The sequence below is a fragment of the Cyprinodon variegatus genome, unplaced genomic scaffold (genome assembly GCF_000732505.1).
Source record: "Cyprinodon variegatus isolate N-32 unplaced genomic scaffold, C_variegatus-1.0 Scaffold1098, whole genome shotgun sequence".
NCBI lineage: Eukaryota > Metazoa > Chordata > Actinopteri > Cyprinodontiformes > Cyprinodontidae > Cyprinodon > Cyprinodon variegatus.
The window spans coordinates 45,479-63,196 of record NW_015151551.1 but is presented as its reverse complement, the minus strand read 5'-3'; the positions used below and the strand labels follow the sequence as shown (position 1 = coordinate 63,196).

The 17,718-nt window shown below is 37.2% G+C and overlaps 1 protein-coding gene across 1 annotated transcript in view; it reads left to right on the top strand.

Moving 5' to 3' along the window:
- Positions 1-17,449, top strand: part of mmp14 (matrix metallopeptidase 14) — a 19,247-nt gene extending 1,798 nt beyond the window's left edge. Inside the window, exons 2-10 of the mRNA XM_015400404.1 lie at positions 9,966-10,114; positions 10,537-10,659; positions 10,814-11,121; positions 11,201-11,362; positions 12,041-12,180; positions 12,347-12,485; positions 12,578-12,728; positions 15,831-15,946; positions 16,056-17,449. Of these exons, the coding sequence (XP_015255890.1) occupies positions 9,966-10,114; positions 10,537-10,659; positions 10,814-11,121; positions 11,201-11,362; positions 12,041-12,180; positions 12,347-12,485; positions 12,578-12,728; positions 15,831-15,946; positions 16,056-16,363 (1,596 nt within the window). The 3' untranslated portion in view covers positions 16,364-17,449. The remainder of the gene's footprint in view (positions 1-9,965; positions 10,115-10,536; positions 10,660-10,813; positions 11,122-11,200; positions 11,363-12,040; positions 12,181-12,346; positions 12,486-12,577; positions 12,729-15,830; positions 15,947-16,055) is intronic.
- The last annotated feature ends 269 nt before the right edge of the window (positions 17,450-17,718 follow it).

The following is a 17,718-nucleotide window of genomic DNA, read 5'->3' as shown; positions in this document are numbered from 1 at the left end:
GGATGGATGGAATGATTGGATGGATGGATGGATGGAATGATTGGATGGATGGATGGATTGATTGGATGGATGGATGGATGGATGGATTTCAAGACTGCTTGGAAACATTTAAACTGAATTGCCTTCAGTCATGGTACGGTGTGACAGTATGGAGGGGTAGATGTGAACTATCTCTAAAAACATTCAAAAAACAGTAAAAGAAAAAAAAAAGATAACACTTTTCAACTTTCTAGAAAAAAAAAAATCACCAATGGTGACATTTACTAGTAGATAGACATTGTCAGTTCTGGCTGGACACGGGAAGCAGGATCGAGCCAAAGGAGACCTTAGTCACTGACCGCAAGTGGCTGGCATGTGAGTCAACCAGACAAGGTGGATAAGTCAGCCGGTTTACAAGAGGCCTGAGGCGAACACACTTATGAGTGTCTGTAAACAGCCAGAAAAACAACCTCCTTCAGGGCTGCAGGACAGAACCAAAAACCTTCCCTGCAGCAACACATCTCCTCAGCTGGATGAATGCTCGAAGCAGCCTTTCCAGCACTTATCAGATGAAGCTGGCGCTGACTGTCTGCAGATGCTGCACTCAGTGTTGATGCAGAAAGAAGAAAAGCTTTAATTAATGGCTTTAGGATTACATCACTGCATGAAACCTATAATCAGTTAGATGCATCCCTGTTTGGGATGGAACGATAGAAGAAACAATTACAAGAGAACAATTCAGGCAAATAAATGTTCAATTGAAGGGAAGTGATGATGTTGTTTCTGTGTTTAAAGGAACAACAATCTTAATTTAGATTTAAAAAGCTGATGTGGCAGAGAAGTTTTGTGGTTTATCAACATTTCTCAACCTCAGACATTCCCTGTCTGACTTCATCGTGACGAGTAAACAAGCTTAATCCATGCTGAGTGAAAGGAGGAGCCCCACCAAGAGAGGCATTAGGCCTCCAACAGACTCAAAAAATCTAAAGGTTTTTTTTCCAGCATCTGTTTTCATTCATCGTTTTGCCTGGTGTAAGCTTTTCTCACTTAAATAAAAATGCTTAGTTGGAGCTCGTGAGCGAAGGAAGTGGTCAGCCATGAAAACAACACGTCCCATAGCAGGAACTAAACTTTTGAGATTTCCTGTTATCATTCAAAGACATATGAGTTATGATCCCAGCTGTGGATCAGAGATATGTGCCAAACACATCTGGATTTCATTGCTTTTATCACAACAGGAGCAGCTGATGATGTAGCATGAAAGGAAAGCTTTGCTCAGGATCAGGCTGCTGTCACTTTGTGAAAATAATCATCTGGAGCTGGCTTAATTGGAAACCGATGCACTTCAAGAGAAGTCTATCTTTGCACGTGTTTCAAAGAAAATTGTCCAGTTTGGTCCTGCAGAGGACATGAAAGAGAAAAGGTCTCTGCATAGGTTTGCATTTCTGCATGATTTGGATCACAAACTGCATTCAGGTGGCTTGTGGTTCCAGGTTCTCCGCTGGTTAGATGTGCATCAGTTGTCCAGATGTGCTGACGCAATGTCTGCCTTAAATACAGGCAAATAAAATTTTATTAAACAGCTTTATACAGCCGTGCATTAAGTCTAAACTCTCTTTTATGGAAAACGAAGCATTGGCCTAAAAATTAAAGCTAGGTTAGTCAGAGGAGTTAATTTAATAGGATAATGTTGATATGTTTCAGAAGGTGTTTTAGAATAACACTGGCATGAAAAAAAAACGTAAAAAAATATCTGCAAATGAAGCAAAGTAAATTTTTTTATCTTTACCAGTTTTATAAACAAGGTTGTTATTATTTTTAGTATTTTTTATATAAGCAGTCTCATTCTTTTCAGCTTAAGCTAATTTTTTTTTATTTTTTTTTAGTTGAATTAAACTTCTCTGAATGCTGTAGTTGTTTTTAACTTTGAAAAATCTTTTAATCAACGCAAATAAAAGACAGAGGATGCTTCACTTCTGAAATAAATCCAGATAAAAATTTCTGTTCTTCTTTTGATACAGTTTTACAAATTATAGAAAAAAGGTCCAATAATATTTTTTGGGTTTATATCCACTAGTGTATAATCGTGTTTTCTTGTTATAAAAAAATCCATGTGGCCTACCATTAGCTCTGCGAAAAATGACATATGGAAAAATAAACCAAATGAAAACAACCTGTGTTTGAATAATGAAAACAAAAACATAAAACCCTCCATTTTGTAATCACTTCAACTGACACCTATCAGTAAACCAACCCATTTTATACCCATGTACTAAACTATTGTATTACTTTTTTGTCTTTGTCCATAAATGCTTCTGTATGCTGTAAAAATCAACATAAAAATCTGTACATCTCAGGTGTAAATTAATAAACTCTATGCTGATGTTCTAAGACTTTATACCACATCCTGTTTCAAATTATTTGGGTTCTGACTCCATTTGACCCCGTTCAAATTAAAGCATATAATGGTCTCTGATCAAACCAAAATAACCTCCTGCTTGTAGATATTTATTGTTAAAAAATTTTAACCATATTTTCTTACATCAAACATGATTCATTTATACAAAAAAACTTTGAATAGAATCTCATTGAAGCAGATAGTGAATGTTTTCCTTTTTTTTCTTAGAAATGTTTTTCTTGTTAAATATTTACCAAGAGGATTTACCTCAGAAATGTCAGTTTTCATCTATTATCTCTTTATTTTTAATTCAGATTTCAATACCAAATCAATCACTAATGGATCATAGAATGTGTTATTTTTAATATCTTGCCTAGCAGTAGAATATTATTATATTAATGTATTGAAATACTTAACCAGTAAAAAGCTCATCAAAGCTTATATGTTTTCATTGTCAGAAATAATAATATATCAGTAATATGTTGTTAAACCATAATAAAAGATGTTATTAAGTATAATAAGGATATTGAAGTTGAACTCTATTTACAATCTTGCTCTTATTCCCGTATGATGTCGTTTTTATACTGCAATTCTATTTTACAAGAAAACACCCACGGACAATTATAGGGACAAATTAAAGTACAGAAGCTGTAAAAATAATAATAATTGAACTTTATTGATCTCACATTGGAGAAATATACCTCTGCATTTAACCCATTCCTTTCGGGATACGGTGGGCTGCCATCATGAGGCGCCTGGGGTGCAATCAGGGGTTAAATGTCTTGCTCAGAGTGGCAGCATGTTGCAGTGGGTTTCAAACTTACAACCTCAGGATTTGAAGTTCTACGCCCAACCACTAGGCTGCCACTCCCCTCAAACAAAGTTAAGACCCAACTCACACCTGAATGCCCTAACACATTGTAAAAATCGCCAAAACGTACTAAAATATGAGCGAAACCAAAAGATATATAAAGACATATTTGATCGTGTATAAGAAATACTCATTAATAGAAAGAGTTGCATCTTTTTTTGGTTTAATGTAGATTGTATAACCGTCTGCTTTAAATACAGCTGATTTTGGGACAAGTTTCTTTCCATGAGGAGGAGAATATTTGCCACCATCAGTTATGAAGAATGAAGGATATTATAAGGGATGAAAGCCAAAAATAGCTTTAGGAATGAGGCTGTGCCAAAGGTCGGCACCAGGAGAGCAGACAAGCCAATGCTAGAATACAACACGGCATTTTAAAAGGTTTCAGACGAATCCCAAAACTACATGACAGACTGCGTATTTGAGCATTCAGGGATAATGTGGAGGCTTTTCTTATACTCTATCTTTAGATATTATTTAAAAGTAAATAAGTAAAAAATAAAAATAAAGTAAAAATGTTTTGTATTTCCTTTGTAAAACATCCCTGAGAGCAAGTTAGTCAAAGATAAAAAAAACAAAAAAACAATCATGTTAAATTCTTAAAGTTGTGATTCAATGCTGTGTTTTTGCTAAAAAGGTAAAACTCTTTTCCAAAGGGAATTTATTAGACTGTTATTTGCGCGGTCATAGTATTTGTTGTTTCACATTATGTGGAACGAATCATCAAGGAGTCTGTAGTATTTGACCTCTTTGACCAGGATGTATAAAAAAACTGGAAACCATGTTGGACGGTGTGGATGTGAGAGCTAACTAGCCCGATGATGCCAAGAAATTAAGGTAATATAAAAGTCAGCCTGAATTCTGGTTTTTTTTCCATTGGCACCATGAAAGAGGAACGACTGACTCAGGCCCTAAAACCTAAACGCTATTCCCAACCCCTCTGTCCACTCCTCCTTAGAGAAATTTTACTTCTTTCCAATGTAACCCTGTTTTTTTTTTTAAGATCCTTTTTTTTGCTCCTTTTTATTTTATTTTGTGATGCCGTAAGATTTAGAAATACAGCTGAAAATTGTTCAGCTAATCTCTATCTCATCTCTGATCGGATTCTTATGTTGCACAAATAGAGACTTCCCACATGTCGCCTTTTTATGGCATAGTTTTTATTTCCATAAAAAAACTGGAAAAGTGCTTGAATTTTTTTTTTCTTGGTTCACATCAATAAGGCTCTCAGGAACCTGTGGTTGGCTTTGCATTATTTTGAAATCAGAAAGCAAGACAGTCTCATGAGAATGTTAGTAATTTGGTATTACAATATAGCAGCCGCCTACATGTCCTGTGATGTGTGATAGCCAGCAGGGAAATAGCATTAGTCATGTACGCCATCATGGTCCTGGTATCATTTCTGAGGCTTTGGCATATTTCATCAGGGTTGATGAGCAGAGAGATTAGAGGGCTGTTCCTAAAGAAGGTCTCCTGATTCTCATGGTTTCCCATCACTCAGTCATAGACTAGGTTTTTGGGATTAATACGTTATTTTAAATGATAAAAGAGATATGCTTGTTTTAGACATACTGCTAAAAGAGCTGATTTTCTCTTTTTTATGTAACAAAAAGATTTTGCTGCTTAGATTTTACAGACGTAATCAAAAGTTAATTGTGCATAAATTAAATTAACAAACTATTACAAATATAGCAGGTTAAGTTGTAATAAATGAAGAGAAAACAAACTCATTTAATACCCTAAAGGCGAATAAAACCCCAGTCTATAAATCTAAAGTTGTAATCAGTAACTTCTAATTAATTAAAGGAAAATTTTACAGGAGTGATGTTAATTAGTGCAAATATTAACTAGAAAAATTTGACACTTTTATGGGTGGAGGGGCAGCCTAGTTGTTTTGGCATAGGGCTTGGAATCCTGAGGTTGTGAGTTCGAAACCCACTCCCACAGATTGCCACTATGGGTGTCTGAGCAGTACCTTTAACCCCTGATCGCTCCCTGGGCTCTGCACAGAGGCAGCCCACTGCTCCCCAAACGGGATGTGTTAAATGCAGAAAGTTAATTTCTCCATTGTGAAATCAATTAGCTTCAATTCTTATTTTTTATTTTAGAAAAAAAAATAAAACTGGTCTTATGCAATAAAAATGTACATATGTTGGGAAAAAGGGTTTATAGTTTAACTTAAGCAGAAAACTTGCTGTAATCTAGAAAAAGGAGTGTGAAAGTATATAGATATTTAGATGGATTAAGCAAACCAGACTGTAAGCCAGCCATTTAAAGTCTCTAACGCAGCTTTAAAACCAAGATAATTAAAAGATGGTAGGAAATTTCCATAGTTTTATAACTGTGATTTAAAGTGTCAAGGCTTTACATTATATTGATATAAAGTGAAAATTTAAGATGGAAATCTTTAAAAAATATGTATGCTTCTACATAAACCAAAAAGCACATAAGATATTCTTTATTTATACTGAATCTTATTTGCATAAAAAATGCCATCCATACATTTGATTGTTACTTTCAGTTCCATCCACTGTCCTGTACATCTTAGAAGAGTCCCTGCTTGCATCTGTACATCAGATTGGACCTTTTTCATGCTGGTGCATTATATATATCCAGACCACATGCCAGAGTAAGACCCAGGGTTGTGTTTACCAAACTAGCAGCCAGCCCTTTGACCACACATGGCTGTGTAGTAAGCTATCTGGCCAACAATGGCAGCCATGTAAAAGCCTGGATAAATAGGAGCTTTGATGGAGGCTGCTGGGAGTTCCAGAGAAGGGGGAGGATGCTGGGATACCTGGAAGGCCAACCGGAGGTGGCGGCGGTGTGCAGAGTAGTTTGGGAGCAGTGGAGAGAAGTGGAGGTCTTGATGGTTTGTGGGAAGGGTGTTTTTATAGAAGCGGACACGTCATCAGACTGGAGCCACAGGACACACTAGGTGCAGTCAGCTCGGAGACAGAGAAAGTAAACGTGTTAGAGTCAGTGGATGAATTAGATTTAGTAGGTGCTTAAATAATCCTGAGAAATCCCAGAGAACTTGTTAGACTGAATAAGTGGGAGTGGGAGAGAGAAGGGGGATTAGGTGCCCCTCTGCAGCCTATCATAAATGAACCTTGTTCTCTGGCCTCGCTTCCCACCACATGACTAACAGTAGCTGTGTGTGCACAGGTTGTGTACTCTTTGGCCTGATAGTTCAACCCAGTTTCTACATTTCCATCCACTTCCCTCCTGCTTCACTTTTTTTTTGTTTTTGGAGATGAGCCTGAAGAGAAAAGCAGCACATATGGTGGAAAAAGGGTAATAGCTGAGGTTTAGATGATGCTAAAGAAAGCATTCATCGGAATCCCATCAATTAATTTGTGGCAAAGATGCAAATATGTGTTAACTCAGTGGAAAGACAGCACAAACCTGGCTTTAATGGAAAAATGACAAATGCAACTTAAAGAAAACAGTATAGGGAACACAGAAAACAAGTGGAAGAAAGTGCTCTGAGATCAGCAGTGCCTGCATCAGGAAAGCAGAAAACAATGAGTAAAGATAGATGATACATTGACCGAACCATATTTTTGTGCAATATTAGCAGTTTTTTTTTTTTTTTTTGTATTTGTATCAGCAGTTGCATGCATGCATTAGCCAATGCACAAGTGCATTCAGCAGCCATGCTTTTAGATGGTGTGGAGTGCACTCATTTCCACTCCCGTCTATTTTCTAAAAATTTGTAATTTTTTGTTTGATTTGTTGCTAGATATTTCTATTTTGTTAAAATTGAGACCTGTTTTACATTTGTTATTATTGTGCCATTTTTATCATGTAATCGGAGGAAGAAAAAGCAATATTGGAGCAAAGAATCAGCTAAAAAATATTGTCGATACATATCAGGGGTCAGGTAGACTTATTTAAAGTAATCACTATATGCATCAACCTTAAAAAAAACTTGTAGATTGATCTCTAACATAAACTTTCAAATATATAACAGGAGCTACAATGAAATGGTGTAAATCAAAGCATAATCATCTATTAGTATAGAAGAATCAAAGTTTAGACATAAATTATACACTGAAAAAGATAAAGCAATCGTTTTTGCATCTAGTTAATAATATTGAGTTACTTCAACGCAATAGTTTCATGTTAGCAGGGTAGGACATGAAACAATGAAGGAAATAAATATGATTTAGTAGATACCAAAAGTTGTTGCATTATTTTTTTCAGGGTATTAAGACTTTTTTTAAAAACGGATATTCATAGGCACTATCTTTCCAGGCCGACTAAGTCTGCATTCATACTCAAATAATGGATAAATATTTTCTTCTCTAGATGTTCAAAACTAATGGAGATACTTCAAAAAACTTGTAGTTTAACTAGAAAGAAAGGTGTCTTTAAGGCAAGGCAAGGCAAGGAAAATGTATTTGTATAGATCAATTCAGTACAAAACAATGCAAAGTGCTTTACATGATTAAAATATAGGAAAATAAAAAAGAATCAGAGCAAGTAGAAGAAACAAAAATAAATAAATAGAAGAAAGAACATTAAAAGCAGTTGGACTAAAGAAAATAAAGAAAAAATGAACTAATGATGTTTCAGTTAAACTTTTTAACCAGAACAGTCGAAGGCAATCCTAAACAATTGTGTTTTTAGTCTTGATTGAAAGGAACTTTAAGTCGCGTTAACTAGAAGTTCTAAGACACACCGCACTTTTCAGATTATACTTTTAGGCTCGCTGAGTCCTGACTGTTCCTGGGGGTGGCTAATTCTACATTTCTTTGAATCTGAAACTCTTTTCTTCTTTGGCTGTTTCTTGGTAGACCACCAACAGTAAACTGTGGAAAATAAGCCTAACCATTGTATGTGTGAACAAAAATAGTTGTGGTTAAAGCTGACACGTAGACACAGGACAGCCGACAAAGATGGTAGCTGGTACAGCTTAAGGTCAAGCTTTGAAGAACTCAAATGTTGCTGAAATGTTCATTTTTCCACCATCAACCAGCCCAGTTTTCTTTGGCAAGGATTGTCTAGACAGATTTCTGGGTCATCGTGACTAAAATGACATCAGTGTTTGCTGAGTGTGTGTTTTATTTGGCTTTGGTTCTTCTGTCTCCTTCTAACCCACAATAAAGTCTCTCTCAACAAGTTTAATATCATCACAGGAACATTTTAGAAGCCGGTGTCGCTTTAAAGAGTTTGTAAACAGGGTTAGGTCTGAATCACAAGAGGAATACGGTTATAAATCAAGCATTCTTAGTTATATGCTGGTGTTGGTTAAAAGCTGTTACAACACTTTGTTTGCTTGCATCCCCATGAAGTTTGCATAATTAATTGGAGTTGAAAAAGCAGGACCAGACAATTCTGAGATGCTCAAAGTTGAAACCAAACTCCTCTATAGCTGCAAAAGAACATAAATGTCATTTCTAGCATATGATTGATTTACCAAAAAGGCACACATTTAGACAAAGAACTATTGTACCAGCATAAAGTAAGAAAAATATTGTGATATAAGTTTTGGTCGTACTAGCCAACTCTAATTGAGTCGTTTGTTGATGTGTAAAACTTATTTGCAATCACTTTCGAAAACAGGACTACCGTTTCCAAATATGGTGACATATATGCTAATATATATAACCCAACAAAATGAGTCAATAACATTTAAAGGACAGGGGATCTGTGTGTATTTTCTCAGATTTTTTTGTATTTCTTCTGCTTTTAAGACATAAATGAGTTTGAAGATTTAATCCTAAGATTTAAAAACAAATAATCACTATGTCTCTATATGTATACGGAGACATAATGTGATTTATTTATATATTTGTATTAATCGTATACCTTCATTTGTGTTTGTTTTGGTCAATCAGGGTTTTGCTTTCTTTCTCATTTTGGTAACTGAAGCAAATGGGTCCTTCTGTGCTTTAGATGTTGTTCTTGGTACTTTTGCAACCTCCTGGATGCTGATGCAATAGCTTTGGTAGGCTGTCCATTAATGGGAAGTTTTCCTTATTGCATGCTATTAATTAGATCAGTTTCTTTCCCTTTAAAGCCTTAGAATTTCTAATCTTTTCCAGCTAAATAGATTTTAATCACTTTGTTTCTGGTCTGTTTTTGAACAGCTTAAGATTGGGGAATGGAGTGTTGCTTTTTAAGACCTTTTGGCCTGCTTCGTCTTGTCAGGCAGATTGCAATAAAGCTTGTTTCAAAGAACAAGAAGATCCTGGTTGAGAATCCCAGCATTGATTCTTTCCATGGGGATTTTTCAGGGTTTTCCTTTGAATCCGTCGATTATCTCAGAGAACACTGGCTTCCCTTGCAGTCCAAAAGAGGTTCATTTAATTGCTCTAAGTTTTCCTGAAGTGTATATGCAGGATCATTTGTCTGGATGTTTTCCCTGTGGTGAATAGGGAGTCTGAGGATCTGCCTCTTGCCCAATAACCACTAGAGGAAATCCATCAGACGTGTGACACTGCAAGTAAACAGGGATGGATAGCTGGATCATGCCTGGTTGTAACTAGTGATATTGAATTTTTAAATTATGATTTAACCCCGGGTTCAAATACTCATCCTGCATCTGTTGAAAGTTTAGGGATTTGTGTCAACTCAAATGAAAAGGGAGATTATTATTTTCTGTCATTGAAATCAGTTTAATATACATTTTGTAATGAAGTGAATGAGGTTTTTGTCTAATCAGTCTTTCTCCCTTCTTTGCTGTCTTGTTGACGCCTCCCTTTGTAGGCATGGTTGCAGCAGTATGGCTACCTGCCTCCTGGTGATGTCAGAGCCCAGGCTATCCGCTCTCCCAAGTCTATTGAAACAGCGATCTCAGCCATGCAGAGGTTTTACGGACTGACTGTCACTGGAACCATAGATACCAACACCATAGAGTAAGTGCTCCCTGATTACCAGTCGTTCAGAGATGTATTGAGTATTTTCTTTTAAAATGTCATATTGTCGTGAAGCCTTAAAGATGTACTTAGATGTGTTTATCATATCCATATGTTAAATCAGAAATTAGATGAATGGCTTCTTTCCGCTTTATTTGATTTTTTTCTGTTCTATTTCAAGTTAGTTGGTGATACTGGGCCTTTTAGGTGGTAAAGCATAATTAAAAAACAAAATAAAATTGTATTCTTGTAATATAACGACATCTGTAAGTCTTTGTAGAGCTGATAATCAGAACAATTTACGGGTTGCGAAAAAAAAAAAAACTGGGAAAGTCTAGACCAAAAATGAATTTAGTTGTGTTTTTAAATCAGTTTAAATCATTTAATTATTAGAGGTGTAACTTTATTTATGCCTTTTGCAGAGCCATGAGTCGGCCGCGCTGTGGAGTCCCAGACAAGTTTGGTCCAGAGCTGAAAACTAACCTGAGGAGGAAGAGATATGCGAGGCAAGGTCTGAAGTGGGACAAGTCTGAGGTCACTTTCAGGTCAGGAGCTACACTCATTATCTTCTTTATATGTTTGGTGCAAATACAGATGCCTTGGTGGTTAAGGTCAAAGAAACGCCCCTAAATAAAATATCTAATGAATAATTTTCAGGTTTTAAGTCTGAAACCATTCCTGCTTTGCTTTCCCTCACAGCATAGAGAACTACACCCCCAAAGTGGGTGAAAGAGCCACATATGAGGCCATCCGAAAGGCCTTCAAGGTGTGGGAGAACGCCATCCCCCTCACCTTCAGAGAGATCCCCTTCAGCCAAATCAGGGGCAAAGTTGACAAGTATGCAGACATCATGTTGTCCTTTGCCGACGGTTTTCACGGCGACAGCACGCCGTTTGATGGAGAGGGTGGCTTCCTGGCACACGCTTACTTCCCTGGTAATGGCATCGGTGGAGACACACACTTTGACCTTGCTGAACCGTGGACCACAGGGAGAGTGGATCAGGGAGGTAAGACAGAAACAAGGTGCTCCTGCTTTACAAATGAAATACATCACTCCATCTCACAGCATTTTATCTCTCTCTATAGGGAATGATGTGTTTCTGGTGGCGGTCCATGAGCTCGGTCATGCTCTGGGTCTGGAGCACTCAGACGACCCTTCAGCCATCATGGCTCCCTTCTATCAGTGGTTCGAAACGGAAAACTTCCAGCTGCCGGACGATGACCGCAGAGGCATCCAGGCTATCTATGGTTGGTGGTTTGTTGACAGAATGATGCACTTTTCAGTTAATATTCAGAATATAAAAAAAAAAATCTATATATTATATATATGAAAATGGAAAACATTTCTATCTCACCGTCTAACCCTTGTGTTTCCTTTTCTCCTGTTGCTTTTCTCCCTGTGTTATTCCCTCCTTGCCCCTCTTACTTTATTTCTCACCTTCTGTCTCTTTTTGTTTGTTTCTTTCTTTCTTTCTCTCTTTATTTTATGTGCACTAATTAGTGACATTTGCAGAATCTTTGGAGAAGGAGCAGTCTTTTAGTTTTGAATTTTCATAAGGCATGAAAGTTAAAAAGGATGATACCTTGGTAAAACTAAACTGACAATTTACTTGGACAGGAAAAACAAATAACTAATTATGTAAACGCTTTTTAAGAGTTTGGTTAGAGTGAGAGTAATGTTAGAATATAAATACTATTTCAAAATGGATAAGCTGGGGGTTCTGAAACAACATTTGGATTGTAAGGGTATTCTGTTTATTTTAAATGAGTCATTAAAACTTAAAGTCTTTCTTTTTACCTCAAATTTCCTTCATATCTTTCTGCATTTCCTCTCTTTCCTTACTTCTTTCTTTCCCTCCCTCATCTGTCAAGTTTCACCTAAAGTCAGGGAATCTTTTAAACTATTTCTCGTTTATTTCTTTACAGGTGTTAAATCTGGAGTCCCCCCTCCTCCCCCTCGTCCCACAAGGCCGTCTAAGCCTGACAAGCCTGATGAAGGCCCCGACATCTGTGAGGGACACTTTGACACTATCGCCATCCTGAGAGGGGAGAAGTTTGTATTTAAGGTACAGGAAGCCTTTTATTCCTGTTTTTAAAGCCGTAGTTGTCATTTCAAACTCTTACTTATTCTGGTTCCTTTGAGTCTTTAAGCATCACCAATAACAACAGTAGGATCATATTTAATGACAGAAAAGAAAACAAAATGAAACTCTATTTATCTGTCTTTTGCAGGACAAGTGGTTTTGGCGCCTGCGTAATGACAAGGTCTTACCCGGGTACCCCCGACCCACTGCTCAGTTTTGGAAAGGCCTTCCTTCAAACATCAATGCAGCTTATGAGAGGAGCGATGGAAAGTTTGTCTTCTTTAAGGGTAAAGAAAACAACAAAAAGCAGATGTAGGATAGATTTACTCCTGACTTTTACTCTTTATTTTCTTTAACTGTGTTGATTTTTGTTGTCTAGGTGATAATTACTGGGTTTACAGTGAAGCCACCTTGGATAAGGGTTACCCAAAGAGACTGAAAGAGCTTGGCCCTGACCTACCTAGAGACAAGATTGATGCTGCTCTCTTTTACACCCCGACAGGACAGACGTACTTCTTCAAGGGAACCCAGTGAGTTTAGCCCTGTTTTTATGGGTCCTTTTGAGTGTTTCCAGTGAAAGTGAAACTTAACAAAACTTTTTTTTTTAAATATTTCTGAATATCAACCATATGGATAGCCCTCCCTGCTAAATATCTGGATTCATATTTTTTTGCTGCAGATTAATCTCCCTGAAATGTTATTTTGCTTATAAATGTGAGACATTATGAAAGGATAGTTGCTCCTAAAAAAATTGTTTACAGTAAACGCAGCTAAGCTTTTTTTGTTTGCAAATTCTATGTAGGGACTTTTTAACAGTAATCCATCACTTCCTGTTTTACTGAAGTATAAATATGATCTAGCACTGCGGTCCATTGCTGTTCCAACTGTCAGATATACTGGATGAGGGCCTGTATTTATGCTGTCACTGCATACAGTGAGCAAGATGGTCAGGAAAGACGAAAGAAAACAATTAGTGTCAGAAAGCTGATGCATAGATTGACCTCTTGGATTTAGAAGATCTTTATATTTAACATCAGACCAATAAAAGCATAATTACTAGGGGAAAACAATATTTCACTTCTGCTATGACATTTGTAAATGTGCAGAGCCCTTTAAATGCTGTAGGAAATGGATCAGGTCCTTAAGAGCTTTTCGTTAAAGCTGGACATACACTGTACAATTTTTTTTTTTGCCCTTTTTCGGCCAATTCTCCAGTCGTGTGAGAATGTATCGATCAGGCCGAGTTTCAGCCTCATAGTGCGTCCTGCATCGTGTAGTATATCGGGTATAATGGAGGGGTGATTAGCCTCTCAGGACCACCTCCCGATTAGGAATCGTAAGGTCAGGAGAAAATCAAACTTTTTTTACATTCAGTTGGCGTTCGTAAGGTGTTGGTGGACAAATCCTCCTGTTGAAGCAGAGCTACGACTGCTATGTAGGGCAGTGACTCGGTGGGTCTGTTTCTCTCCCAAATACCATTGGAATCATGTTAGGACACAAGTTATCATGCATCCTTTCAAACAGCAGGTCATTTTAAATAGGTCAATCTCACCTGAAATCACGTCCAGCGTACTGAAGCACTACAGTGCTGTTGTGAATGCATAAGGAGCCCGGTCACCGTTCTGTCCCACATAAAAGAACCAAAATGGTTGGGTTGGTATTGTTGGGTTAATGGATGCACAAACAAAACAGTAAAGAAAAGTTTCCATTATATACAGAGAAAGAGAGGAAGTCAATGTAAGCAAGCATTAACAAAAGTGGCGAGGTAATATCTAGAGAAAGCACAAGCTATCTAATCCCGTACAGATTTGCTCCAATTACTTTATCATTGGTATGGACATTTTGAAATGTTAAAAAAAAAGTGCCTGTTGCTAAAAAATAAAAAATGTAAAGCTACATCCACATAAACAATGGAGATAAGGGGAAAAATTGTCTAATTTTTTCATCTTAATGCACACTTTTGTTACTTTCTTGTAAAAAAAAAATTCTTATTGTGTTCATTTTAATTTTGAAACAGTAAATAAAGACTAGAGATATGTTTAGAGCTGATCTAGGCAAATAATGGTTATTTAAACAGTAAAACAATACAGACATTTATAACTGAAAAAGCTTCTTGGATGGGAAGTGAAACGTCTTCAGACTTGAAAAACAGCAGTTTGTTTTTTTACTTTTTTTTACTTTCTTGGAAAACTAAACGGTTTACTTACCCTGCATTTTCCATTCAAAGTGCGTAGCTCTGTAATAAACAAAGGAGCCACATTTTCTTTTTCAAAGGGGCTACATTGTCTAAGGCTGTTCGCAGGGAACTAGGTACCATCAACAAAATCATCAATTTGTGAAGGAAAATAAATTAAAGCTACAGTGTGTAATAATTACAGGGATATACAGTCAGAAATGTAATATATTATACATAACTATGTTATTTATCATCATCTACGAGCTCAGCCTCTTAACCTTAATATTTGCGTTGCCTTAGAATTCGTTATTTATAATTACATAGGAGCGGGTCTCGCAGCCATGGAGGCAGACATCTTTGCGCTACGGCAGCGCAGAGCCAACAAACTAGCGATTACGAGATCGCCCATTACGCTCGAAAATAACTACGGCAAGTTGAGAGAGATGAACTGAGACGGTACTGAATACACAGACTAATGAAATACTATCTGTAAAATTATCTATGTAAACAAACCTCATCACTTGAGAAGGTAGGTGATGCGGACGTCGTGGAAGACATTTTGTCCTGTAACGCTCGCCGTACTTTTGGGGGGGAGGAGCGGTGGGGGGGAGATGTTCATGTTGCTGCAGTCTGCAGTCTGGACGTTAGATGTCGCTGAAAATTACACACTGTAGCTTTAAATGTTCGCCCTCTGCAGTATTGTTCAGTGATACAAAGGAGATAAAAAGTGGAAGAGATCCTTTAAAACTGCATTATCTGAAAATGATCTGTTAAAGTGAAACCTTCTTGTGAGGAAGGAGAAGTAATCCTGAAGGTTATTAAAAAGTGGTCAGAGAGGACAGGGTTGTGAGGAAATACTGTTATTTCTTCACATTCAATGCCATATGTCAGCCTAAGGTCCAAAGTATGAAGATGAGAATGTGTGGGACTACTCACATTTTGAACAAAGCTAATCAGGTCTAAGATAGAATTAAAGGATGCATTTAAGCTATCAACTTTAATATCAGCATGGATGTTAAAATCCACCTTGTCAGTGTTTAGCACCAATCCGATAGGAACTGTGAAAATACATTTAAAAATTCGGAGTAAAGACCTGGTAATCCTCTTGCTGCAGCCAAGTTTCTGTAAAACCTCTTTCCAACTGGAAAAAGCATGTTAAACCGGCATTTGGCTCCAGTCCCACTGGCTGAAAAAGCTGTCTAACCCCTCACTGGCAAGCTGCATGACCTCTGTCCCCCCGCAGCTGCGTGTCTGGTGACACCATCACGCTGGGTTAGGCTGGATGATGAAAGGGTAGGGGGAAAGGGGAATGCATTCGGATTCATTGTAAATGTCTCTTTAATCCCTTTAACTCATTTGATTTCAAAACATTAACAGTTGTTTTTACATACATACATCTGTTAAAGCCATAGTTGTTTTTTCAATGTTAATAGCTCATTATTACTGTTCCATGTAGATACTACCGCTACAACGAGCAGAATCGCCAAGTGCATACGGGCTATCCGAAGCCCATCAGCAAGTGGAGCGGAGCCCCAGATAACATTAAAGCCGCCTTCATGAGTGAAGATAGTTGTAAGTTTTGTATCTATTTGCAGGCATTTTACTATCAAAGAATAAAATAAATGTGTCCTCAATTTTGACTGATCAAATGTAACCAATATCATTGTCTGTATTCCTTTAGCTTACACCTACTTCTACAAGGCTAATAAGTACTGGAAGTTCAACAACCAGCACATGAAGGTGGAGTCTGGCTACCCCAAGTCGGTGCTGCGCGACTGGATGGGCTGCGACAGCGAGGAGCCCAAGAAGGGTCGGACGGTGATCATCATCGAAGAAACGGAGGGAGGATCCTGGGTGGCGGGCGTGGTGATTCCTCTTCTCCTGCTGGTGCTTGTGCTGCTCACGCTAGGAGCACTTTTGTTCTTCAGGAAGTACGGCACGCCCCGACGCCTCCTCTACTGTCAGAGATCGCTGCTGGACAAGGTGTAGACGGACCGCCGGGTGACTGAGAGACAGACTGCACAGATGGACAGAGTGAAAGACAGGAGGATCATGAAAAAACTTAGAAAGCAAAGAGGACTGAAACTTGATGGTGAGAAGAGGAGAAAGATGCAACTGTGGGAAAGAATGACTGAGGGAGAGGGGGGATTAAAGGGGGACAACATGTTGGGAGGTTTGCAAGTGCCACAAAAAAGCCCATGAAACTGAAATCAGGAAATTATATATATATATATGTATTTTGAGTATTTACATGTTCTGTTTGAGTTTAGAAATTCAGACTTACATTAGGAAGGCAAGCGTTCGATAGACCCATTCCTCATCAGCAATTTCCTTAAAAACTCCCCCCAACCCTTCATTTTTATCTTGACGACTCCAGCTGAACTGCTGCCTGATTCATCTTGCATTCAGAGTACTTTTTTCTGTTTAACTTTCCTCAGAAGTAAAATTAAAGTCTTAAAATAAAACCTGTAATACAAATTAAGCACAAAATGACTTTATTTGGTGTTTTATCCAATCAGTATTCCATCCAATCAGATATAGAAATACAGTTGAAACCAGATTCTTAATATTCTATATGATTATAATTAGTTAAGCCAAACTGACCTAAAACATAAATAACTTCAGCATAGTATATGTCAGAGAACAGGTTTGTCAATCATAGTGGTGTAGTTAAATATTTTTATTTTTATTTAAGAAGTCTGCCTCCTCTTCTTAAGTATTTGGTTGTAGGACTTGTCAAATGTTTTGGATCTCCTATAATCCTCTCAAAGTAGATTGCTGGGATTTTTACCCATTTCTCTTGAAAGAACTGGTGTAACTGAGTCAGGAATACATTTTTGACCTCAGCCAATACATTTTCCAGTGAACTCAAACCAGCGAATGATTACAGCTGCTGTAAAATATGGACTTTTTTCTCTTAAACATCTTTGTGAATAAGCCAGTTAGTAATAAAATAAATAGAATATAAATATATATTAGGGCTGAAACAATTGTTTGGATCAATTGTTATTAATCGATTATTAAAATAATCTTCAACTCGTTTAGTAGTCAATTTATAAGGCAAGGCAAGGCAAATTTATTTATATAGCACAATTCAGTACAAAGACAATGCAAAGTGCTTTACATGATTAAAATACAGGAAGATAAAACAGAATCAAAGCAAACGGGGGAAAAAAAAAAATAATAAAATAAAATAAAAAATGCAGAAACAACAACAACAAAAAAGAATATTAAAAACAGTTGGAAGTTTTTGTTAGATTACATTTATTTATTTGATGATTTTTCTTTTTTTTTTTCTTATGGAGAAGAAGAGGACTTTGTTTGAGCTAATTTTCCAGTATTTG